General features: G+C 55.4%; 1 protein-coding gene across 3 annotated transcripts in view; it reads left to right on the top strand.

Moving 5' to 3' along the window:
* GALNS (galactosamine (N-acetyl)-6-sulfatase) overlaps window positions 1-25079 on the top strand; it is a 29726-nt gene extending 4647 nt beyond the window's left edge. Inside the window, exons 2-14 of one of the 3 annotated variants that reach the window (XM_006097349.3) lie at window positions 3825-3948; window positions 4685-4759; window positions 5517-5619; window positions 8669-8812; window positions 10148-10214; window positions 10295-10422; window positions 10994-11133; window positions 12649-12752; window positions 15934-16070; window positions 16778-16880; window positions 21233-21354; window positions 22931-23048; window positions 24140-25079. In XM_006097349.3, the coding sequence (XP_006097411.1) occupies window positions 3825-3948; window positions 4685-4759; window positions 5517-5619; window positions 8669-8812; window positions 10148-10214; window positions 10295-10422; window positions 10994-11133; window positions 12649-12752; window positions 15934-16070; window positions 16778-16880; window positions 21233-21354; window positions 22931-23048; window positions 24140-24226 (1452 nt within the window). In that variant the 3' untranslated portion in view covers window positions 24227-25079. The other 2 variants (XM_014463134.2, XM_023761074.1) reach the window with 2 other exon arrangements.
* The last annotated feature ends 1034 nt before the right edge of the window (window positions 25080-26113 follow it).

Genomic DNA, 26113 nt, shown 5'->3' with positions numbered 1-26113 from the left:
AGTGATTCAACTTGATCTGCGGCAGCCGGTGCAGCAGTAAATTTCACTGGTCGGCCAACGCCAGTGTACACATAAGTCCTAATAAACTCATGTCTCTTACAGCCAATCCTCCAGGTTATTTCTTTGGGATCCACAAACAATACACTGAGTTTTTCAGGGACCTCAGCACTTTGCATAACACACCTGGTAAGGGTAGGGATAACATCTGCCTCCTTATCCCCAGTGTGTCCTCAGACCCAGGACAGTCCTGGTAGACATGTATTGAATGCGTTTAGAAGACATTGAGAACCGTTTCTTCAGTGGACCTGACTCAGCTCTGTTCTCCAAGGCTGATGAGGCCAGAGTCAGCGGGGACAGAGCTCCCTCCTGGGACATTCCAGCCCAACTGGGCCAAGACCACTCCTGCTCCCGAGGGCCTCACACTCTTGGTGTCTCGGTCCCTTATTTGCAAAACAGTTGTAAGAAGGACCACTCTGACTACCGAGGAAGTTTAAAGTCCAGCTGCACGGAGGCCAGCTTCAATGTGACCATGGTGGGCCCATCAAGCAGGTGCCCCCAACCTCAGTGTGAGGGAGACACATTGATTGATGGCCTCCGGAGCCAGTCAGTGGGCCCTGGGAAGCCAGTCCTTCAATGCATGGGTGTCTGTACAACAATCCCTTGTAGCCAGCAGTGACTCATTCTTGCATTGCTCCAAAGTCTAGAGATTCTAAGTGAAAGAAGGGTTGAGAGCAGGAAGCGAACTGTAAGTCCTGTGACTTTTGTTCCCTGTGAACATGGATGGTCATGTAGAAGATACTTAATACTGCTTGTGAGATGATTTTACTTATTCCTTAATAACTGCAAGGTGGATGTTAATATTCCTATTTTTGTAGCGAAGGAAGCTAGTTAACAAGTAATAATAGAATGGTGTTGAGCAGACGAGTTAAAACAGTGGGCCAGTGACTGCTGGCCTCAGAAAGGCCTACCTGTAAGCAGGTTGGCCCTTGCCTGGCATCTGGAACCTGAGATTTGGGGACTATCCCATCATTCCCTAGTAAGAAGGCTCCCTGCACCTACATTGTTTATGTAAACGTGACATATTGAGTACCTGCCTTCCTCCTGGAACTTTGGTGGGTGCCAGGCAAAAGATGCCATGTGACCAGCCCCTCTGCCTCTCTTGTTCCTCCAACCCAGGACTTGCTCTGCCCAGAGGGACAGCAGCCCACTTGTGCCTAAGAGGACAAATCCACACTTGGGGTGGTGTGGGGGTGGGGGCAGGAAGGAGCCTCAAGCATGCAGCCTGGGAGCCTTCTTCAGGCCAGGCCTCAAGCAAGCTGTGCCCTCTCAGCCTGCACTGGGGCTCCTGCTAAGTCAGCAGATGCTACTGAGGTGCTTTCCTGCTCCCACAGCCCCCAACCTGGGCACATAGGCAGTGACCTGGACATGCAAAATTTCTGTGGGGTTGGTGAACTCATGCATGTTGTCCCTTCACCCAAGAGCACCCCACCTTCCTTTCTTCTGTTGGCTGTACCTCTCTTCTGGCACATATTTCATTTCAGCTCCTATTGTTACCAAATGGAAAAGCCATTTCAATGACTTCAGAATAAATCATCTCCAAAGAAATGCAAAGCTAAAAGTGCCAAAACCAGAACCCTAAAGCCAGAAGGGCCTTTGAGAGCAGATAGCAGGTCAAAGGCAAAGGCCCTGAGTGGGCTTTCAGACCCCCATGTGTCACAGCCAGCCTACAGCTAGGAGCTGGGAGCAACGGGAGAAGGCAGTGCCTGGGAGAAGCGTGGAGGCCGGATCGCACCTGAGGCAGTGTCACCCTTATGGGAAGGGTGGCTGTATAACCTACAATGCAGAGAAGGTGCATTAATAATCACAGTCAGACAACAGACCTAACGGGACCGTCCTGGCAGATCTGCGTGGACAGCCGTCCGTGTATGACCCTGAGTTGCCAAATCTCTTCATGAGATCACCTGGCCCAACTCTCCAAAATGTCTGCAGAGTCAATCCAGTGGCTTCCAGATTTCCCAGGTCAGGTCAGCACACTGCTGTGTCTAGTCTTAGGCGAGCACTTTCCTCTAAGTTCAGACCTCTGTCCTTTCATACAGGCCTGAGGTTTCTTGTTGGCTGACTCACCAGGGGCCCCTGGAGAAACGGGAACCACTGGGTCTTACCAGGCCTCAGCAGAACACAGGTGCCTGCACCTTTCTAACTGCTCTGCTGAGACATAGTTCACAGCACATACAATGCACCCAGTTAAAGTGTTCAATTCAGTGATTTCTAGGATAGTCGCAGCATTGTGCAGTCATCGTCACAGTCAACTTCAAATCCTTCTCATCACCCCAAAAAGGTCCCGTCCCCACTGGCAGTCACTGCCTATTCTCCTCCCTTGGCTCCTGGCAACTATGAGTCTGCTTTCTGCCTCTGTGGATTTGCTTTCTCTGGGCATCTATAATAATAAAAGCGTAATATGCTAATTAGACCGGACAGCTGGACGACCTTCCAGACAAAGCCAGGGCTTCGAGGGCCAAGGCAGCCGCTGCGGCTGCGAGGGCCGAGCCCCTTGCATGAATTTTGTGCATGAGATTCACCCATGTTGTAGCATGTGTTAGTGCTTCACTCCTTTTTGTGGCTGAGTAGTATTCCAGGGTTTGGATGGACACAGGGTGTTCATGCATCATCAGCTGGCACTTGGTTGTCTATACCCTTTGGAACTAGGAGTAGCACTGCTGTGGACACCGTCTGTACATTCTTGTGTAGACATATGTTTTCAGCTCTGTTTCGGGGACTCCCAGGAGTGGAATCACTAGGTCACATGGTCATTTCACTCCAGGTTTGGTGCTCAGATACCTTACCTGGAGGGAGTAATGTGTCACTCCATGAGGGAAGGCCCGCAGCGTGCAGCTGGAGGCTGGAGCAGCCCCGGCCCCTGGGCCCTGTTCCACAGCTGCAGCTCTTTCCACCTCCGGCCCCTTGTCTAGGAGAAGAGAGCAGGTAGCCACTGTGAAAGTGACACCTGGGGCTCATACTGAGGGGACATCTGAGGAGACCCAGCTTGGAGGGACCTCGTCACAGTTCGTCCAGGCTGTAGTAGTCGTCCATAGTGCGTGTATTACTTTTCTTGGAGCATAACAAATTACTACACATGTGGTGCCTTAAAACAACAGAAGTCTTTTCTTTCCCAGCTCTGGAGGCCGGAGTCTGAAATCAAGGTATTGGCAGAGCTGGTTTCTCCTGAGATTCCGCGGGAAGATCCTTGCTGCCTCTCCCCGGCTTGTAAATGCGTTGCTCCAGTCTCTACCTCCATTGTCTCCCCTGTGTGTCTGTGTCTCCTCCTCTACGGACACCAGTCATTGGACTTAGGGCCCAGTATGACCTCATCTTAGCTCGTTACACCTGCGCTTCCAAATGAGGTTACATTCACAGCTTCTGGGTGGACGTAGATTTGGGAGCCGCTTTTAACACAGTGCCAGACAGACAGACCATGTAGTGTTTATTCATTGCGCACTTGATGGATCTGGGGTGTTCCCTTTGGGCCATCATGACCACGCTGCTATGCACGTGCATGTGGTTTTGTGTGGAGCAGCGGGGTCACATGACCGCATTCCTCTCAGCTTTGTGGGGAGCCTTCCACTTGTTGTTCAGTCTCAGTCTGCACAACACACTTATGAGGGCTTCTTCTCTATGTGGAGACTGGGGCGGAGGTGAGCCCCAAAGCTCAGCTGCTGCTCATGCTCCCTGTGCCATACCAGGCGTTGGATTGTGAGGGAGCTCTGTGGCATGGGCCCCAAAGATAGGAGGAGGTTCAGTCCACCTCTCCATGCTTTTTCCTGCAGATGGGGTGGGGTGACCTGGGAGTATATGGAGAGCCTTCCAGAGAGACCCCGAATTTGGACCGGATGGCCGCTGAGGGCATGCTTTTCCCAAACTTCTACACGGCCAACCCCCTGTGCTCACCATGTAAGTGAGGGTGGGCCCACGGGCACAGGGAGTAGGCAGGGGAAGTGGGCACAGCAGGGGAGAGTGGGCACAGCGCAGCATGGGGCCAGTTGGGGAGGGGTCTGGCATGAGGAGCAGGCTGCCCTGACAAAGGTGGTGGCTTTACCACATTTCCTTGAGGGCGAAGGGGTCTGGCAGGCATGTGGGCCTTTCTGTTGGCTTCCTGGCACATTGGGTCCCGGACTCCTTGTTGTGTGGGGCATGGGGCCGTAGGCCACTGAGGGCTTGTCCCTTCTAAGGATCGGTGAGGCCAAAGTCGCTGCATGTGGTGGTGCTGAGTGCCGAGGCTTGTTCAGAAGTGCTTGGCTGGGAAGTGGTTCTCCACCTGGGGATGGGGGCGGGTGCAGGGTGGGGCAGCCTATTCCTCCTGTCCAGGAGAGTCACTGCTGCTGAGGGGCTTCCACATGGACGCTGACCTTAAGAAGGAAAGTAATGCTGGGTGGGGAGCACATGAGGGGCCATTGGGACCCCGCATCTCAGTGTCCTGGGAGCTGGCCAGAGTGATTACAGGCTGGACAACACTGGGCTGCAGGCCTGGCCAGAACTCCCCGGGACCGGCCTCTGAGCCCGTCAGTACAGGGGTGGTCTGCCCACCCAGCTCTGGAGGCTGGTGGGGACTTAGACGCTCTGCAGAGCTGGCCACAGGCCTGACGCATGAGCATTCTCATCGTGTTTCTGGTTTTTTGCCTCCACGCAGCCAGGGCGGCCCTGCTCACTGGACGTCTGCCCATCCGCAATGGCTTCTACACCACCAACGGGCAGGCCAGGAACGGTGCGTGTGCATTTGGGCTGCGCCAAAGGTCTGGGAGGCCGAGGACCAGAGGGGGCAAGGGAGGGGCATGTGTCACCCATTCTCACATACGACCTTCCTTCTCCAGGACAGCACTCATTACCCAAGGTCAGGGGCTTTGTTTGGATTACAACATGCCATTTTAAAACAGATTGTAGCACTTCCACAAAAAACAATGCATTTTAGGCAAGTAGAAAGGAAGGTGAGGTTAATGCGAGGCCTCAGGGATTCGGGGCAGAGCTCCGGTCACTGCTCACTGCTCCTTCCCTGCCGCGTTCTGTCCCAGGGCTGCCCTGCACAGTCTGGTGAGTTGTGCATGCCCCCACCCCTCCCCCTCAAGGAGCACTGCCTGAGGGAGCCAGGCACTGTGAGCAGGTCAGCAGGTCAGCAGGGAACAGGCCTTGGAGAAACATAGTATGAAAAGCACAGGGGAGCCTGGTGTGCGTGGGGCCCTCGTGGTATCAGATGACATGTTCTGGAGACCCCTGGGCAAACCAGCAGCGGGGGCAGGGCCTGGGGCTCTGCCTGATAGTCCCAACCCCCCTGCAGGTCCGTCCCCACCCAGTACTGTGTTTACTTTGGGGAAGTGCTTGGACGACCCCAAAAGTACTGGGCAGCAGGGCCAGCTCCTCACCAGGGCTTTTCCCATTGACACTGAAGGGCCAGTCCTCAGACCCATGGTCTTCGGCAGCACTTCTGTGTGTGTGTGAGTGGTTCACACGCTGTGGTGCTCTTCCAGCATATACGCCTCAGGAGGTCGTGGGTGGCATCCCGGACACCGAGCTCCTCCTGCCCGAGCTGCTGAAGGGGGCCGGCTACGTCAGCAAGATCGTGGGCAAGTGGTGAGTCCTGACACCTACCTGGCTGGGCACATCCGCACACGGTCACTGCTGCAATTTCCAAAGGGGGAAACCTTGGGTGAGAAGTAGAGTCTTTGACTTCCAGGTCCGTGTAGATGTCTGACGCATTCCTTCAAAAGCTGGGATGGCCGTGCTGCTGGGACTTCCCGTCTCTAGGCTGGGGTGTTGGCTGTGAGCCCATCGTTCTCCTGGCATATTGCACAAGCCAGCCACCTGCCCCTTCTCCCTGTTCCTCTCCTGGTGCTGCCTGGTGCCGCAGTGTCACCAAAGGAGCCACATTATTGCACATGCAGTGCTGTCATGGATAGCACACTTTGTCAGCAAGCACAAGGGCTCTGTCTGGTGGTGAAATGAAGAAGCAACTAGTGGTCAAGATGGCAGAGTAGGTAAACGCTGTGCTCACCTCCTCCAACAACCATACCAAATTAAAACTAAATGACAGAACAGCCATTACCGAGAACCGCCTGAAGTCTAGCTGAACAGAAGTCCTATAACTAAGGATACACAGAAGCCATGTCAAGATTGGTGGTTACAGAGGTGTTCCTATGTTGTTCAGAAATATTTTATAGTATTTTTTAAAAACACCCTAGAATAAGAAACATTGAAATGCAAAAAAGAAGAAGCAGCAACCATGAGGTAGAGAATAGTCATGTAGTCATGCAGTGTGGAATCATTGGGATCAAATGATTATGATTGTAGAAGCTCACATTACTACGCATGCTGTTTATGTTGTTTTAAGCATGTTAAGCGATTTCTGTCTCTTACCCCCTGAGGATGCCTAAGTGGGTTGGTGTAAAGGTCAGGCATCCTCTTTCCTTTTCTGGGTGTTGGGGCCTTTGGAGAACAGCAAACCCACTTCCTACAGGAAGCCTTCCATGATTTTCCATCCCTGATTTTCTCTCTAACACACTGTGGACCCTGTGCCCTAACCCCTCTGGTACTCACCATCAGTGCTTTCTCAAGGATGAGTGCCTTGTCAGTGCCCTTTGGAAATGCTGCTCTTTCCCTGTTGACCGTCACAGGGATGGGAGATCCGCAGAAACTGGGAGAGTAATCGTCAGAAAATCCTGGTGATCTGGAGGCTGCCTAATGAATGCTTTCTCTCTCCTGAGACAAGTTGGGAGCTGCCTGCCAGACAGATGAGCTCAGAGGAGGTAGTGGCTGCAGAATAGAGCTGGTGGGGGTGCATTGGGCTGAGGGAGCCCTGTTGCCTGCACAGTGCAAAGCATTGCCGGGAGGCCCAGGGAGATTGGCAGAGGCCGGCTGTGAGGCCTGCCAGAGCCGTGTCAGGGCTGCACTGGTGGAAGTAAGAGCCCCCAGTGACCAGGACTCTGTGCCCAGCCTGGCAACTCTGCCTTGGGTCCAGCGGCCTCCCATTCATAGCCATTGCCTCGGGGCAGCCAGAACTGGAATGGGAATGTATCTCCGTGAGGAGAAAGATGAATGCAGAAGGAGGAGTCTGATAGGGCCCAGAGAAGCAGCTCTGGCAGAACTCGAGGAGGTGGACACAGTGCTAGCGGATGAGCCAGGGTCAGGTGGCTGTGGCAGAGTAAGTACTGGCTCTGGGAGGCCTGGGGTAGAGGGCTCAGCCTCTCCTCGACCCGGTGGGGGTCCTGTCACAGACTGTAGTGGGGAGATGTTGGTTGGCATGGTTGTGGCTGCTCTGACGTCCTGCCTCAGGGCCCCAGCACCACAGACTTGGATTCCCCCAGCCCAACCAAGGAACCTGGACTCCTGTGAGAGGGGCTGCGATATGATGCCGATCCAGCTCACCTTTGGGCAGGGCTGGCCCCGCTGCTGTTTTGGAATAAGCACTTTGAATTGACATCTCAACATGAGGAGGATGTTGGCTGGTGATTCTCTTAAGCAAAGGCCATTTGAGCTAATGGATGTGGGTACACAGAGGGTCACACACAGCCAGTGCTGGAGTGAGGTATTGAGAAATGACGAGCCATGTAGCAGCGGCCCAGAGAAGACATGAGTCACAACAGGAAGCACAAAGCACAGACGTCACAGCAGAAGTGACACGCACCTGGCAGAAAGGCTGGAGAGGCCCAGGGTGGGTGCCAGGCAGCTGTCTGGAGGCAGAGCATTTTACAACCAGCAGTGGGGAACGGAGGCCCCAAGATATGCATCACCGCCACTCAGGTGCTGGCTGGCTCCGTTCTGGCCTGCATCCGCCCAAGCCTCCCTCGCTGCCACACGTCGTGTCCTCTGACCGAGTGATGGGGTGGTGCAATGAGCTCACAGTAACTTGGAGTTCGAGTGGCCTCTGAGCAGTCAGGATGGGGCCTGCCCGAGTGCAGCAGAGGAACAGGACCCTCCACTCCAGGGACACAGCTTTCCAAAGACACGTCGCTGCGAGAGGCTGCCTGCCAACAAAATCCTAGGAAACCCATCCACTTTCCAGGGTGGAGTGGGCCTGCTCCACAGGGGCCAGAACCCAGAACTGCCTCTATTAGCCCTGAATTCCAAGGAACACGTGGGGCCATGCTCAGGGGCCACTGGAACCTGATTCACATGGGAGCATGTCAGCCCTTCCCATTGGCAAGAGGACCCAGTTAAGTGCCCCCAAGGGGAAGGGGCATTTGGGGACAGGGAAGCAGGGCACAGCCTGGCAAGAGGCTCTCAGCTTTGCCTGACACCCACCGTGTGGCACCCACTCTGCTCCAAGCAGAGCACCTGGGATTCCGAACAGCTTGACAGTTGTCACCCGCAGGCAGATTGCTGTGTTCTCTTCTAGTCATACCCTCCCCATTTCTGGCCAAGGCACTGAGTTGGTGAGCAGCACTAGCCGGTCCTGGCACTGTCCCAGTCTGTGGCCCTTAGCGATAGCCTGGCAGTGTCTCTGGGGGAGGGCAGGCAGTCCTGAGTCTCCTTGGGGGTGAGGTCTTTCTGTGCTCGGGCTTAGCATACTTTGGGTGCTGGAGGGACATTCTTTCATTAAATGTTCTGTGAAGGTAATGGGCTGTTGCTGCTTGGGGGTGCCCCATGTGGGACTTCCTGAAGTGTCTTGGGTTCCTGTTTCCAGGCATCTGGGCCACAGGCCTCGCTTCCACCCCCTGAAGCACGGATTTGATGAGTGGTTTGGATCCCCCAACTGTCACTTTGGACCTTATGACAACAGGGCCAGGCCCAACATCCCTGTGTACCGGGACTGGGAGATGGTCGGCAGGTAATGGTCCCTTCCCTTCTCGCCCTTAGATGCCGAGCCCAGCCCTTGCCTCTGGGGCTGCCCAGGAGCTGGACGGAGTTTCTGGAAACACCTGCACTGGGGTCCCGGTGTGCTGGGTCCTGTTTGGCAGCTGGTTGTCCTGCCCAGAGCGGTATAGGACTCACGGCCTGGGCTACCGCTTGAGCCACACCTAGGGGCCTCTCACCTTTTTAGAAAATACGATGAGAGCCATACGGTGCTCTCCAGAACAGGGTGTGTTCACATGGTGTCCGTTCACACGGTTTCCGGGCGCAGGTCCATGCAGCCCTGTGGCAGGTCCTGGGTTCCTGCTCCAGAGGCCAAGTTGGCATGTCGGCTGCACGCCAGATGTTGAGGAAATGGGGATCATCACAGAGGATCTGATGGGGTGAACCCTACTTGTGAACCTGCCAAGAGCAAATCGCTATCTGAAGGGCAGGTGGCCCTAGGATTGCCCTGGTCCTGTCCACGTCCTGGCAGTGGGGCACCTACAGAGTGGTCACGCCAGGCGGGGCCCTGGTCTTTCCTGAGTTTCGTTTGGCTTAATTTTTCTTTCTTCCTTTTTTATTATTAGTTTTTGGTTGATCCTCATTATATATCAGTCGACCAAGAAGCTGGGCCACCTCCTTGCCTTTTGTTTGTTTTCTTAAATTTATTTCAGAAAGGAAGGGAGAGGGAAAGAGAGAGAGAAACATCAATGATGAGAATCATTGATTGGCTGCCTCCTGCACATCCCCTACTGAGGATCGAGCCCACAACCCGGACATGTGCCCTTGACCAGAATGAACCCAGGACCCTTCAGTCCACAGGCTGACACTCTATCCTCTCAGCCAAACCAGCTGGGGCTTCCTTGCCTTTTTTAATAGTAGCTTTATTAAGAGAATTCACACACGAGACAGTTTACCCGTTTATATAAAGTACGCAGTTCAGTGCTTTCTGGTACATTCACAGCATTTGCAGCCATCACCAGTTTCAGAAGATTTCTGTCGCCTCTGAAAGAAAGCTCACTCATTAGTGGCCACCCAGCCTCAGTAACGAGAACCTGCCCCTTGCCTTCGTCTCGTTCGCTGTCCTCTCTGCCCTTACACAGTGCTTCCCTCCTTCTCCTAAACGGTGACCGTGGCACCAGTCTGAGCCCCGCTCTGTCCTTGAGGAGACTGTGACCTCAGGAGCAGTGTGAGCTTCCAATTTCATTTGTTCATAAACTGAGCATCTCCATCGTTCTTTTAAATGAGGCACGTGACTTTGCCTCTGAAATCGTGGAGAAGAGGCTTTCTGTACCTGAAATTTCATTTCTCTCTGGATCTGTTCATTCAGATTTTATGAAGAATTTCCCATTAATCACAAAACTGGAGAAGCCAACCTGACCCAGATCTACTTACAGGTAAGGGAAGCCGGGCTGGCCGGCTCTGGGGTGGGGAGTTCGCCTTCGGGCAGGGGCAGATGGTGTGTTCTTCTCCTCAGGAAGCCCTGGATTTCATTAAGAGGCAGCAGGCAGCTCAGCACCCCTTCTTTCTCTACTGGGCCATCGACGCCACACATGCACCTGTTTATGCTTCTAAGCCTTTCTTAGGCACCAGTCAGCGAGGGCGGTGAGTCCTTGGTGGTAGAGCCATAGGCCTCCCTGTCCACTTGGGAGGTTCAGCTGTGCTTGATTACGCCCAGGGACAGGGCACTCAATACCATGATGTGTTTTTTTGTGTGTGTTTTTCTTTAAATATATTTTTATTGATTTCTGAGAGGAAGGGAGAGGGAGATAGAAACATCAGTGTTGAGAGAGAATCATTGATCGGCTGCCTCCCGCACAACCCACACTGGGGATCAAGCCTGTAACCCGGGCATGTGCCCTGACTGGGAATCGAACTGTGACCTCCTGGTTCATCTGTCTGTGCTCAACCACTGAGCCATGCTGGCCGGGCCATTATGTTTTTAATTATTGATTGTAGAAAAAGACTGACGCATCTGTGCCTCGGAGCTATTTATCAGCCCAGGCTTGGTGGGAGGAGGGCTGCAGCAGTGTGCTCGGTGCTCGCCTAGGTTAGCTCTGAGAACTTGAACTTTCCTCCTCCTCTGTGAATTTAGTCTGTTTCATTGTAGATCCCTGAAGTCTTCAATCACACTGGTGCCCTTGGCCACCTGCTAAGTGACCCATCTTTCCCGTAGGTACGGCGACGCTGTCCGGGAGATCGATGACAGTGTGGGGAAGATCCTGAACCTTCTTCAGGACCTGAGGATCGTGGAGAACACATTTGTTTTCTTCACATCTGACAATGGTGCTGCCCTCATTTCTGCTCCCAAAGAAGGCAAGTATTTAGAGTGTCCCCAAACAACACTGCACTCAAGAATACTGTTCCCCTAAGACTCACTCAGGTCCCCTCAGGCACCCTTGGGTCGCATATCTTTTGGATCTTTTTTTTTTTTTTTTTAACAATTTTTATTGATTTTAGAAAGAGGAAGGAAGAGATAGATAGAGACAGGGAACCATCGATGTGAGAAGCATTGGTTATCTCCCACGGTGCCCCGACCAGGAATCAAACCCACAACCCGGGTATGTGCTCTGACTGGTAATTGAACCTGCCACCTTTCAGTGCAGGATGACGCTCCAACTCACTGAGCCACCGGCCAGGGCTGGTCTTGTTCTTCTTTAAAAATGCCAGGGCCTCAGCAGGGCCCTGAGTCACTCAGGCAGCTCGGGAAGGAAGGCCACGGACAGCAGTCAGCCCCACAGGGACAGGCCTGCATCTGAAGGCCCTGGGGTCCCCGTGGTCAGGGAGCTTTGGGGGCTTCGGAATTTCAAGTGAGGAATAGCACAGCTGGCTCAAGCCAAGAAGCGACCCTTTGACAACAGAAAAGCAAACCCTGGTCCGGGCCTGGCTGGTCCAGGGCAGTCAGGGTCCTGTGGGGCCTGCCGTCCATGGCCCAGCCTCACATTGGGAGGGGCTTCGTCTTCCTCCTAGAGAAGGGGCGGACCCCTGTCTCCCAGCAAAGGCCCAGGCCAGCTGAATGTTGATGTCGCTGCCGGGCCCTGAATGGGACACTCAGGAGAGTCCTGCCCGGTCTTGCCAGGACCACCAACCTCCCAGCCTGGACTTGAGCTTAATCACCCCAGCCTTTGTTTCTGCTTTATGGAATAGTTCATACGGACAGAACCTCTGTGTGCATCTCTAAAAAGATACAAATGACAACGAGGTAAAAATCAGTGCACCCACCACCCAGCAGGACATTGGATCAGCCAGAGCTGGGGGCTGTGCCCTCTGACCTTTCCCCAGCATGGTTTCGGGACCACCTGCTCACAGCAGGGCTTGTCAGAAATGAATCTGCATCCTGTCCGCGATGGGACCCACCCCTGGGACCCAGGGACTGATGCATTTTAACTAGACTCCCCACCTCCTCAAACATGCATGGACGCTCCTAGACACTGACATTGAAGAAAGGTTGTACCTAAAAAGCAGCGGAGAGTCCCAGTGACCTGCTGTTGGGATATGCTCCGTGGCTCTGCTTGAAGAGTGTGTGTCTTGTGCTCACAGAGTGGTCACGTTCTCTGTTTCTGAGTAGTTGCTCTTCATTTTAGAACCAAAAAAATGGGCACCGTGTTACAACCTCATCCAGGATGGTTGCCTGGGGCAGAGCCATCTCGAGGCATGCCAGCCCTGTGCTGGTCCTTTGCCTCCCTGGTGGTCTCGGTGCCTCGGTGTACCAGCAGTGTTACCTTTGAATTGCTGGGTGGGGCCAGGTGCTGGCAAGTGCCCCAGTAAGGCGTGTGTTGCCGGGGGACTCAGAATAGAGACAGCTGATGGGCAACAACTCTCCCTCCCCAGGAGGCAGTAATGGCCCCTTTCTGTGCGGAAAGCAGACCACATTTGAAGGTGGGATGAGGGAGCCTGCGATTGCGTGGTGGCCCGGGCGCATCCCTGCAGGCCAGGTGAGTCAGAGGTTGGCCACGTGGCCAGGCCTGCAGTCATCCTGGGGTATGGAGACTCTGCCCCCTAGGGACCTGTTCCCTCCACTCACTGCTCTCCTCCAAACGGGGCCCCTCCTGAGGGAGGCAGCTGGTGAGCAAGGGATGTGTGGGGTGGACTGGAACGGTCCTCCATGGAATGTCATGGGGTGTTAGTAGCTGCCAAGGGAGGAGGAGGCATCAGTGGTTAATAAATGTGGCAGTCCTGGGTGCCACTGAGTGGAACTGGTTTCTTTCCTGCAGGACTTGTCAGAGCCTTTGGTGTGCAATGTATACAGTGAACTTCTGGAAGGAGCATAGAGCAAGCTGAGTTTTTAAAATCTTGTTTAGCCATAGAACCTTTTTTCCCAAAGTGCATTTCCCAGGCCACAGTTCTGTGGACACGCTCCCAGAGACAGCAGCAGCTTGACCGTGTGGTTGGTGTCTGTCTGCAGTGCATAGGTGCAAACCACAAGGCTGGGTGCCCGGTCCTCTTGCTGGACGAGGTGTGTGTCTCATTCCTCAGAGCCCTCACTCTCAGAGCCCCTCTCAACTGGGCACCTTGATAGAGACACCTCGAGGGGCCGAGACTACTGTTTGTAGGCATGTGAGTCACTGGCTCAGCTGGTCTTTTTGCCTTCTAATGGGCTTCTTCAGAGAACACATAGCAGTGCTGGTGTCAGCTCAGCCCTCACAGCAGTACCTTCAGGGGCCTGATTCCTGTGGCTGCGAAACAATCACCACAAAGGGCTGGGACCGCACCTTCGCTCTCCCACAGTCTGGAGGATGGCAGTCCAGCACCATCGGGACTAAGATCAGGTGTCGCAGGGCTGGTTCCCCCTGGGGGCTCCAGGAGAGAACCCATTTCCTTGTCTTTTCAGGCTTCTTGGCTCTTGGTCCCTCCCTCCCTCCATCATCCAGGCCAGCAATGGCCATTCAAGTGTCACCCCATCTCCCTGACTCTGGCCCGCCTGCCACTTTCCCAGTGTTAGGACCCTGTGATTTCCCTGGGCCACATGGGCAGCCAGAATCAGCCCTTGTTTTAAGGTCAGCTGATTGACAACCTGATTCCCCTTCTCCTGTGTAAGGAAAAATATTCACAGGGTCCAGAATCGGGGCCTCATCCAGAGCCCACCCAGTTCTTCACTCCTGAACTCTGGATCTGGGTGCAAGAGCCAGGTCAGTGGGGAGAACCCAGAGAGCCTGTCGTCATCGTCTTCACCCCCATTCTACATGTCAGCAGCTGAGGCCAGTGAGAGGCAGTCTCTTGTCAGGACCTCTCAGCTGGCAGGCGACAGAGCGGGGGCAGACTCTGAGGTGTCCCCGCACCTCCCCCCACTGTCTCTCTCTCCTGGGACCCCTTCCCCCCCCCCCCCCCGGCCCTGCCTGTGGGAAACTCCAGCCTTTGAGACCCTCTGCCCCTTGCCTGCCTGGCTCCCTGCCCTCTGGGCCCTGCTCCCTGGAGGAGGAGGAACATCACACAGAGCTACTCAGCCCCTTCCTCACCGCGTTTCATGGCACACACTGAAATTAAATTAGAGGGGGCTATCAGGCCTGCACCCTGTGATAACTATGAGGATTTTACTTTAAAACACCCTGCCATCTGTCCAACCAGCTTCACATATTTAGCTCTCCCCTTCACGCCTGGCAGGGTGACTTTATTAATTGTAGCCTTTGATTCAGAGTTAGGTCTTGAAAGTGCTGATAACAGCCTCGGTGACTTCCTGCCACGGGCCCATGGCAGACAAATTGCATTTTCTAAAAGGCATTGCGTGCACGTTGAGAGTGTCTATTTTTCAAAAAGAGCATCTTCTGTGAGGGTACCCAGCTGTTCTGTGCTGATATGAGGACTTCAGATACCTGCTCCTTCCCACACCACCCCCACCCAGCCCGAAGTCTCTCCTCCTTATTTATTTTCCCCAGAGGGTTAAAGTATCTGGATTCCTTTCTTTCCTTCTTTCTTTCTTTCTTTCTCTCTTTTCTTTTCTTTTCTTTTCTTTTCTTTTCTTTTCTTTTCTTTCTTTCTTTCTTGTCCTAAAAAAAAAAAAAAAAGTGAGAAGGGAGGGGAGCCATTGGAATGTTTCTCCTCCCCTCTGCTGCACAGAATTTTTGAACCAAACCTTGACCTTCATGCCACACTCCCACCCCAGGCTGCAGAAGGGATGATACCAGTGGTTGCCATGGGTGTGCTGGTTCCTCCTCTTGTAGAGGAATGGAGACAGGGGTGCCCCAGGGTATGGGAAGTGCTAAGTTGGGCAGTGGCTGGAGGTCTTGGCAGCCAGTGGGAATGAGGGGGTGCCTGCCTTGCCAGTCTGCCGACAGTCTCTCTGGGGTTCTCCCCACTGACCTGGCTCTTGCCCCAGATCCAGAGTTCAGGGCTGAAAGAACTGGGTGGGCTCCAGACAAGATGGAGCCATGTGTGGGAAACAGACGTGCGTCCGACACCAGTGGGCAGCCCTTGCCCAGAGCGGTCTGCTCCTTAGGCCTATCCACGGGGACAGCTGCTATGGCTCTGGCCGCCAGTCCTCACCCCCTCCCCAGTCCATCTGCTCTCCCCTCCTGTCCTCTCTCTCCTCCCTCTTGCTCTCCACGTGGCTCTGGGTTTCGAGAGTTTCTTTTCTACCTGCACTTGTACCGGAATTGGGAACTCACAGTGTCAGTGTTAAAATGACAAGGCAGTCGGGCACAGAGAGGGCAGGCCTCCTGAGGGGGGACCCTGCTGTTGGCTCCCTGGGCAGGCTGGTACCCATTCGCAGGCACTGGGGATGGGACAGGGTCCTGCCTGCTCTGGGGTGAGACAGCCGGTTTGATCCCCACTTGGCCCCTGATCTCCCCGAGGCCACTCTCCCTGAGGTGGGAGGGTTGTGTGATGGCCACACTCACCCAGACACTCATGGATTGAGGAGCTCTTGGAGAGTCGGGTCAGGTGGGGTGGGACCAGGCCGGGTGAAGTGGATAGGGGTGGGCATGCGTGAACACATGAACATCATGTTCCTGTGTGTGGACACATTGTAAAGGATGTGGTGTGTGTGCAATTATGTGAGCACACATGTCTCTGTAGACCCAGCTGGACAGCAGCAGGACACACACCCAGGGACCTGGCCCCTGGCCATCGTCTGGTCAGGGCAGGGTGTCCTGAGTGAGTGTCCACCCATGTCCATTTCAGGTGAGCCACCAGCTGGGCAGCATCATGGACCTCTTTACCACCAGCCTGTCCCTCGCAGGCCTGGAGCCACCCAGTGACAGGGTGATCGATGGCCTTGACCTCCTCCCCGCCATGCTGCAGGGCCAGCTAATGGAGAGGTTTGTTCTAGCCGGGTGCTCACCCCTGCCCAGTCTTCCAGCACCGACTAACCAAGTGATGGAGCCAGAGCTGGCTGACAAAGCAGGTTTCCTCGCCCAGCTGGCTTGGGGCAGAGGGAGGCAAGACCTCTGGGACGTTCTGGCATGAACTTCATCCTCCCTGTGGGGATCATCACTTCTGCCTTGACCGTGGAGCAAGGAGGGAACATCCCTCTGCCGGAGGCACCAGCTACCCCAAACCTCTGTAGACTGGCTGTATTCCACCTCCCACCTCTGCCCCAGAATGCCTCGTGTCCAGAGTCAGTATCCCTTCAGCCTGAGACCAGCTACCCATTTTGGATTTAGGGCAGGGGTTAGACAGGCTCGTGTTCTTTTTTTGCATTTAATATGGCTTATTTTTTCTCTCGAAACCTGGTGCAAGAGCCTGCTTACTGTGGAGAGGGAGGGTGCCGGAGGCTGCAGCCTCAGTGAGCTGTCGGCCTCTCAGGGGACCAGAGCGCCTGCCCGCCACCTGCTGCTTCTTCATTCTGCGCCTGGCCTCCCAAAGCCAAGAATGATAGAAGCCAAGGCCTCACCCTGCAGCCTCAGGGACTTCTGCAGCTTGTGCTCATGTGATTTCAGCATGGTCGTTTCTGTAAAGTCTCAGCCCTAACCATGCGCCTGCAAGTCTCTCACGTCACCTGACCCTTCCCCTTCTTCCCTAATAGGCCGATATTCTATTACCGTGGCAACACACTGATGGCAGTCACCCTGGGCCAGTACAAGGCCCACTTCTGGACCTGGACCAATTCCTGGGAGGAGTTCAGACAGGTAAGGGCGCTCAGGGCTGTGGGCTCCGCACCCCCCATACCCTGTCCTTGAGGAGGACCCATCTGGACAGAGGAGGCCGGCAGGAGGCTTGCGTGCAGTGGTGATGGCCACATGATCTCATGCTTCCTGCCTTTTGTGCTTAACTGTGGTAAGAAGGATTTGGGGTGGATGGTATACTACAAGGATAGCCCCTTAGGGTCCTGGGCACCCCACCCTCTCTTAGGCCACCCAGTGCCTGGGGAAAGGAGGCCTCAGGCCAGGCTCAGACTCAGCAGACACCTCAGGGCCCAGGTGAACGCAGGGTGCCTTCCCCTGACCCCCTCTTGCTTGTCCCCCTCCAAGGCCTGGTCAGTGTTCTGTGGCCTCTGAAAGGCTATCATCCTGTCTACATCATGGTGTCTGCCCCAAGGGCTTGTGGATCAGATGCCACATACCTGCTGGGTCTGAGTTCTCCGCACATGGTCTTGGATTCCTGCTGCCGGTCCTGCCTGCCTTTCCCTCCTCCTGAGTCCTCTCTGCCACCCCCTCCTACACACAGCCCCCCCCTCCCCCCCGCCAATGTCTAGGTCTTTAGATACAAGAAAAGCCTGCTAATGTGCCTTAATTGGGAGGAAAAGCAATTTAAGTTAATGAAAAATCTAAATACTGGAACACTCTGCAGCACTTGGGATGCAAATTGCAGATTTAGTGGATCCCGGGTCTGGTCCTGGGCTGGGTGGGTGGCATGGCCAGGGGCCACCTGTGCAATGCGTGGACCCGGGTGCTGTGCAGACGTGGGCACTTGGGCAGAGCCAAGAACAGTGTGTGCTTCCTCCATGTGGCCCAGTACCGTGACCATCTCCGCCTTGTGGTCGGCAGCACCCACTGGCATTGGGCAGGCTCAGCTGGACCCAGCGAGCTGTGCACCTCTGAGCGCCTGAGTGTCCTGTGGGCCTCTCCGGCTCTGTCACAGCCCCCAGCCTGGTCTCTTCCAGAACTCTGTGTGCAGCAGGGCAGAGCCGTGTCCCCGGGCCTGCACTCGTCCCCCCAGCCCCCACTTGGCCCTTCTGACTTGTGGCCACCACCTCCTGTCCCCATCTCCTGACAGGCAGGACCACACCTGGTTTGCCCCTTTAGGTGCCCAGGGGCTGAGAAGCTGTAGGGAAACCAAAAGGGGCCCAAAGCTGGCAGTGTGTGGACTCTAGGGGCAACCATGTGGCCTCACTTCTGCCTCCCTGCCCCTCCTAATCACACCCACAACTCCCCCCACCCCCAGGCCTCTAGGGTCCCCATTGTTGGCTGCTTGAGAGTCCAGGACGCCCAGCTGGCAGGTGTGGCTGGTGTTCTGCGAGCCACCCCGGCCTCCCTGTGGCTTCCTGCTGTGTGGGCTCTCAGGGCCGGGTCCAATGAGCGCTAACCCAAGTGAAACACAGCCAGCTTCCTCCCACCCAGAACTCTAAAATGCTGGGAGAGCCCGGCCGGTGTGCTCAGTGGTTGAGCATCAACCTATGAACCAGGAGGTCACGGTTCGATTCCTGTTCAGGGTACATGCCCGGGATGCAGGCTCCATCCCAGTGTGGGGCGGGCAGGAAGCAGCCAATCAATGATTCTCTCCTTATCATTGATGTTTCTATCTCTCTCTCCCTCTCCCTTCCTCTCTGAAATCAATAAAAATATATTATATTAAAAAATCCAGTAACTGCACAGCCTGCCCTGACCCAACCATGTTTACAGTGGGGTTAGAATGAGTCAGGAGAGGCCACCTCAGCACAGCCGGTGACGCCACCGACACCACCCCCACTCTTGCAGTCCCCCACCCAGCGCTCGGCAGGATGCCCTTCTTCCGTTTCCTCAGGGTTGCCTGTGAGAGCACCTGGGTGGGTCTGGTCTGTATGGCTTTTGTCTTCGTGAAGCACAGAAAACTCTGCTCCAGTGTGTGTACACATTAGGGGCAGCCCCCCGGGGGGACACAGGATCAGGCTGTGGGTTGACTGCATCACAGCGCATTTGAGGAGATGGAGAGCTGCACTGCTGTTTTGATGGCCCTTGTCCCTCCTCCAGGGGTCAATAAAACTAAGGGGTGCATGAAGTTCTAAAGGACCCCATGACCATCAACAGCTGAGTACCAAGGAGACTTCGATCCTCCTCCAGTCACTTCCAGACAATGAACACATTAGGGACAGCTTTGTTCAGAGGCCACATAGGGCCCAGCTGGGGCCAAACAGCCAGTCTGGGCTGGCTCTGCCCTGAGGGAGAGGCCTGAGGTACAGCCTAGCTGTGGGTGTTCCAGTCTGTGGTTCCCAGGTTTGGGGGACACCTGAGTGGACCTTATTAGCTTCCTGGCTGTATGCTTGTCCAGGGGCATCTCGCACTCCTCTAAGTATCCCTTCCCAAGTCCTGGGGGCTGCTGTGTGGTGGCCACCAGGGAAAGCCCCAGGTCTTCCGTCCACTCATGACTGTTGGATGGTGGAGGAGGAGTGAGTGCGCATCTTCCCCTGCCGAGCCTGATGCCACTGCCCCAGGCAAGCCATGACCTCCCGCCCTGGGGGCTGCCTGAGGCCCTGCGTGAGAGGCCAGAGGAAGGTGCATGCGTGACCTGCATAGCCAGATTCAATCCCGTGGGCACATTCATCCCCCTCCTCCCTTCCAACCCTCCAAAAAGTCAGTGCTGTGACCTCCAGGTTCCCTGGCTCCGAGGGGAGGAGGACAGGGGAGGGGGAGGCTGGCTCAGCTGTGATGCTCCCAGTGTGAGGCCTCCTCACAGATAACAGTTTTAAGAGAAAAATCCTGAGCTCATTAGCAGGATCTTAATTAAATAGCGTATTTGATTTGCATCCATATTATAATCTAAGCCTTCTGTCTAGACTTAGATACTTCTCCATTAACCGCTCAGCATTTTTATGCTCAGTGTGGTTCTTTTTCCGACTTTGCTCTCTAGCAGTTCTGCTTCCAGAAGGGCCAAGGGTCACCCCCTTTGGAAGCCCTGTGTGTCCACTGTCGGCTGCCCTCAATGATTTAGACTGCCGCCCCTGACTCGGGAATTGACTGCTCAGTGCAGATAAATGGAATTTCATGGGCTCTAACTTCCCTACTTTATTGAAAAGCAGAATATGAACTGCTCCACTGACCAGCTGTCCATTACAGACACATGGGATTAGAGATGGTTTGCCTCCTTACAGAACGCCTCTCAGTTAGTTACCATACCTGGGTCATGGCCACCTCTCCAGACCTGTCAACATGCCCTGTGTTGGCTGGAGACTGGTGCCACATCTTGCAGGGCCCAGGGGTCACCAATACCTCAGGACTGGGCCCTTGGCCTCACCCACTTCTCCCTGGATGGCAGGGGTTCTCCTCTTCCCAAGTTAGAGAGTCCCAGGGGCAACCTTCAGGCCTTGGGGACAGAGCTCCAAATGCAGGCCACAGACTCAAGGGAGCCCCTGGCCCAAGGCCACCTTGGGGCCTCAGGGCTGCCCCAGGACCTGGGCAAAGCTCAGGCCATGTACTGGCAGAGGAAGCCCATTCCAGATGCTCATCAGAGGCTGTACCATGACGAAGCCAGGAGGGGGCCTTGCATGTGGGGCAGTGGTGCCACACCTGAGCCCTTGGGGAGCCTGGTGTGATCTCTCTCCTCTTTTCCTGCTTTCTTGAACATATTAACTGTTGTCATTTTAGGGACCCTACCAGTTAAGGGGCATCTGGGTCACCTGTGGGCCATTCCTGGCTCTGAACATCTCTAGCTTTTAGGCCTGCAGTCCCTCCTCTCTGGTGAATGCTGAGCCATGAGGCGGATGAAGTGGTGAAAAGCTTTGCTTTAGAGCAGCGACTTTCACCCGGTGTGCTGCAAGTTTTAAAACATGCAAAACCTGACTATTTAATCAGAGGCACTGACCTCTTTTCCCTAAGATTGTCAAATAAAAATGAAAACAGCCAACACAACAATAGCCATCCGGTGTGAATGAATCAAAATTATACCCAATTTTTTTGTCAGATTAGCAAAAAATATATTTTTTGTTGTGCCTCGGAATTTTAGTACAATTAGTTTATATGTGCCATGAATTGCAAAAGGTTGAAAATAGCTTCTCTAGAAAATAGAGGCAGTCAGGATGTGAGATGAGCTAAAATTTAAAGAAATTCACTTCCTCCCCCCACCCCCCAAAAAAGGGGGTTCCAAAAAAAGGAGGGGATAATACACAGGGCATAACTGCTCAGCATCTCTAGGGTGAGGGTGGTGGGAAGGCTCCACCCTATAGGACCCCACTTCCTGGCCTGATCCGGCCTTGACCACTCAGACTCGTTCAAGGTGGGCTGGCCAGCCTGCGGCAGGAGCTTCCACACAGACGGCGCTCACCTGTTTTACCTGCCTCTTGTTTCAGGGCATTGATTTCTGCCCCGGACAGAATGTCTCAGGAGTCACCACTCACACGCAGGAGGAGCACACGAAGCTGCCCCTCATCTTCCACCTGGGACGAGACCCAGGAGAGAGGTATCCCCTCAGGTGAGCGGGCACAAGGAGGCGTAGAAGCTGCCAAGGAAACATTAGCCAGGTCAAGCACATGCCAACGTGCTGCGTTTTCCAGAAGGGACATGCACACTGTGGGCAGGTGGAGATGCATAAACACAGGAAGCGAAGTGTGGGGCCTCCCTCCGCCGGGAGCTCTGGGACCTGGACTGCAGTTTTCCCACGTGGGCGTGTGTGTCGTCGCCTTTCCTCTCCAGGGGCTCCCATCTCCCCCATTTGTCTCCGTGTGGCCCAGCAAGACATGACCTCTGCTCCAGGCTGCCCTCGGAGGTGGCCTCTGTGGAGGGTGACAGTCCAGGCGTGGGGTGGACAGGAACCTCTCCAAATGGCCACTGTCTTCCATGATGAGCAGCACCACCAGCCCTAACCAGGCAGCTGCCTGCTGGGCGTGACTGAGCTCCTCCCAGTAAGGGTCAGATGGGGGCTCTCCATGCCATTGGGGAACCTTGGGGGCTTCCTCAGCAGCCCCTCGCTTGACTGGAGCCAGGGACCGTGGGCACACGGAGAGCCAATGCCATGGATGAAATAGTGTCCCCCAAATTATGTCCAGCAGGGCTTTTTTATAGGCAGTCTGGTTAGGGCACACAGGCCTGCCCCGCAGCCCCCATGCCTTTAGCCCGTCTTGCTGATTCCTCCACGGTTCAGGTGCCCTCGAGGTGGGTCATATGGACAGAGATGGCAGCTGAGCCTCTGATGATGCCCTCCCCATGGCAACACGCATGATGTGGCTTCTCAGACTCAAATGTCCACAAAAAGATTGACGCAGTGAGCCGGCTGAGGTGGAGGAAACTTGGTACATATCCTGCCCCTGCCTCCGCTGGTTGAGTGTGGCCAGATGGCACCACTTCCCCACCCCAGCATTCCCCAAAATTTGAGGTGATGGGGCCTGCTGCTCAGAGCAAAGATATGTGGATACACCCACCGAGAGTGACCCCTTAGATCCACACTGTCATTATTCGGGGGTGCTACAGTGTTTGTTTATTGCCCCAATTGGAGGGCCCCATGGACACCCAGCCACACCCCTAACTCACAGTCCTACAGCACCCCATGCCTGAGCTCCAAAAGAGGAGGCTGGGACCTGGGTTGGGACGTGACTTGCCCGGGGTCATTGGGGCACAAGTCTGGGCAAGAAGACCCTGGAGCCACTGCCTGGACAGAACTGTTAGGGCGGAGTGCAGGGCCGCTGGAGGTTCCCGCCTGTGCTCTCTCTCACTGTGTTTCAAGAAGCCTTGTCCAAAAACTGCTGAACTTGGTTAAGCCCACCCTTTGCAGCATTTGGCCAGAGTCCTGGAAAGACACGAAACACGCCTGAGACCTTTTTCAAACACGCCTGAGACCTGTTTCAAATAGCTGTGTAAAGGGGGTGCAGCCAACAGAGCAGGGAGCGTTGGACTGGGGTGGAGGCCTGAGGAGTGGGCTGACCTGGGGTGACAATGTCAGATGGGCCCGTAGACAGTGGCAGTTGCAGCAGGGCCAGCCAGGCCTCTTCCCAGCCTTCCTGGTGGCCTACCTGGGTGTCCTCCCCACCTCAGTGACCTGATCTCATCTCTAGCTTTGCCAGCACCGAGTACCTGAACGTCGTTGACAGGATCACCCCAGTTGTTCAGCAGCACCAGGAGGCCTTGGTCCCTGGACAGCCCCAGCTCAATGTGTGCAACCAGGCAGTCATGGTAAGTGGTTTGTGTGTACATGGTTATGGATGCTGTACGTGGCGATTCCTGTGGGGGGCGTCCCCAGGACCCTGAAAGTGCTGTGGGGTCTGCATGCTCTGGCTTGTTCTTCTGTGAAAGTGATGCTGTTCCCACCCAACACACCATCTCCTGTTGGTGACTGCTGTTTGAAGAGTCTAGTGACTGGAGGGGAGGGGAGGCAACTGACCTGGCCAAGGCGCTGCCGCCATCTCCTGGACCCCATGGGAACTGCCATAGCCTGGCCACCCCTGGAATGGGAGAAAGTGGGGGACCCTGCACTGAAGACAAGCAGGAACAGTGTAGGTCAGCCTCCGGACTTAAAGTGAGCAGTCACTGGAGAGGTGTGTGGACTTACGTATGTGTGAGCACATGGGTATGTGTGAGTGTGTGCAAAGCCTGAGGGCCCCTTACTTGTCCTCTCCATACCCCTGGCCCTCCTCAACCCCGGATGGAAGAAAAGTTCCATTCTTAGTTCTTGGCCCCTCCTTCACACACATACCCCATCTCAGCCCTGGGTCCCCCACACTTACAGCCTCCCAGCTCTGCCCTGGGCCCCACACACCCAGTCCCTCAGCTCAGTCCTGGGCCCTGCCCCTACTTCCAGCCCCCCAGCTCAGACCCCCGACACAAACACACTTCTACCCTCTAGCTCACCTCTGGGCCCCCTGCACTTCCAGGCCAGCCCAGGTGAGGACTCAGTGTGGTGTTCTCTGGTCACTCTGACAAGAAGACCAGTCCCATGCAGCCCGTCTTGGACCTTGAACAGCCAGCTCTTCCCTGGAGAAAGGGTTCCTGACAAAGAGCTTTGGGTGGGAAGTCGTGAGATGTATGAAGCCTGTCAGCCCTCGCTGGAGTGTGGAGCTTCTTCTCTGTCACAGCGGGGGGTGCGCAGGTCCTGGCATTTGCTCTACTTGGAACATGGCCAGGGGATTGAGGCGGTTAGCAGACCGTCCCCTTGGATAACAGAGGTTCTCAGGCCGGGGCCTGGGCAGGGGAGGAGTCTAGAAACTGCTGAGTACATAAGTGTGTAGAATAACTGCACATTCTCTTTCTGGATTTTCATTTTCCAGAACTGGGCACCTCCAGGCTGTGAAAAGTTAGGGAAGTGCCTGACGCCCCCGGAGTCTGTTCCTGAGAAGTGCTCCTGGCCCCACTAGCTCCAGTGCAGGCTCAGGCAGGCCCACGCCTCCCACGGGCCCTGCAAGTGCCGGGGGTAGGAAGGGTCTGGTTTCCACACTGGAGGAGCCTCAACTGCCCTCCTCCCGGCCTACCTGATTCTGCTGCCTTGAGCCTGAGGCCCTACATCAACCTGAGCTGAATGCTGCGCTGCCTACAGCTCTCAGTTTGCCCACCTGTCTCATCCTCCCACTTGGCTCTTACCACCTTAGGACTGGCCTTGTTCAGAGCCTGGCCTCCATCCCTGGACCCAGAGGGCATGACTCGCCACGGATGCCCTTAGCTGTCCCCTCAGCACTTCAGCCCCAGTGCCAAGCAAGAAAGGCTGTGCCAAACCTGTGTTGAACTCCTTGGTGCTGCCCAGAGGGGGCACTCCAGCCCCACCTCCCTGCACCACACCACATGGCGGGGGAGGAGGCAGAGGGCCGCCCTGACCTAGATCCTCCAGAGCCCAGGCCTCCCCCGCCCATGGGACAGCGGATGCTGGTGCTTCCCTGGACATAATGCCAGCATCATGGATTTCCCACCTTTCTTCGGGATCTAGACCCTTAAACCCCAGCACGTTTTGAGGTGTGTCTGCGCCTCACAGCAATCCTGACTGCCCTCCTCCCCTTGCCACCTGGTGTGGCAAAGCATAAAGAGCCCCTTCACTGGCCCGAATCAGAAGAGCCTGAGCAACCAAGTGCAGACCCCAAGGCCCCTGCCCTGAAGCCACATGGAGCTTCCACTGAGTGGGGTTTTCACACCTGCGGTGATTATCTTGTCAAAGCTCTATTGCTGTAAGTTGGGAAATTATGAAGAAAATGATTTTAGAATAAAGTAACATGCATTTTAGCTCTTGTATTTTAAAATGAGTTTATGTTTGGGGGAAGTTGTCCCTCCTGGGTACCCTGATGGGGGGCTGCAGTGTGTGCCCCCTCAGCTTCCTCCACAGACACAAGCAACTGTCCTCTCAGGGGTGGGCTTCCAGCCAGGCCAAGCATTCCAGCCTCCTTCCTCCGCCCTTCCCAGTCCAGAAAGGCTGGGAAGGGCTTCCTCCCGCTGCCAACCCCACCGCTAGCCAGGCACCAGGCACCATATGCCTAAGGCCGTGGTCAGCAAACTGCGGTTCTTTGGCCCCTTGAGTGCGGCTCTTCCTAAGCCTTAGGAGGACCCTAATTAAGTTAGTAACAATGTACCTACCTATATAGTTTAAGTTTAATAAATTTGGCTCTCAAAAGAAATTTCAATCCTTGTACTGTTGATATTTGGCTCTGTTTACTAATGAGTTTGCCGACCACTGGTAAGCCCTCCACCTCTGGTTTGGCCCCTCCCGTAGCCAGGCCGTACCAGGCTCCCTCCCAACGCCTAGCTCGCAGTCCTCAACCCCCTCCCCACTCCGCTCCCCTGCCTCCTCCACTCCCCCCCTTTACCCTCCCTCCCCTCCGCAAGCTCTGGGAGGGAAGGCCCGGCAGTCTGTGCACACACGTCCTCTAGTGTGCGCGCCCTCGCACCGCGCAGGAGTTCAAAGAGAACCTGCGGATGTCAGGAGAGCGGAGCTGCAGCCGCGAGACGGTGCGAGCCGGGAGGGCAGGGCCAGCACCCGCCCACGGCCTGGGAATCCCTGCCAAAGCTTCCCGGAGGCCTGCCAGGCACTTCGGGGGCAGGCCGAAAAGCGCGCGAGGGTTTCCCCGAAAACCCGCCGGGCTGCGGAGACGCTATTGCCACCGACCTAGCTCGCGCCTCGGCCCCACGCGTATGTTCAGGGTACAAGAAATAAGCCGGCGTCTCCAAATCGGCGGCACCTAAGATTCCATGAAATACGGGACTTCCTACAGTAGCCGGCCAGCCCCGCCCCGAGTGCCCCGCCCGTCCTTCCTGCCACCTAG

The sequence above is a fragment of the Myotis lucifugus genome, unplaced genomic scaffold, assembly GCF_000147115.1.
Source record: "Myotis lucifugus unplaced genomic scaffold, Myoluc2.0 scaffold_198, whole genome shotgun sequence".
Taxonomy (NCBI): Eukaryota; Metazoa; Chordata; class Mammalia; order Chiroptera; family Vespertilionidae; genus Myotis; species Myotis lucifugus.
This window is presented reverse-complemented; position numbering and strand designations above follow the sequence as displayed.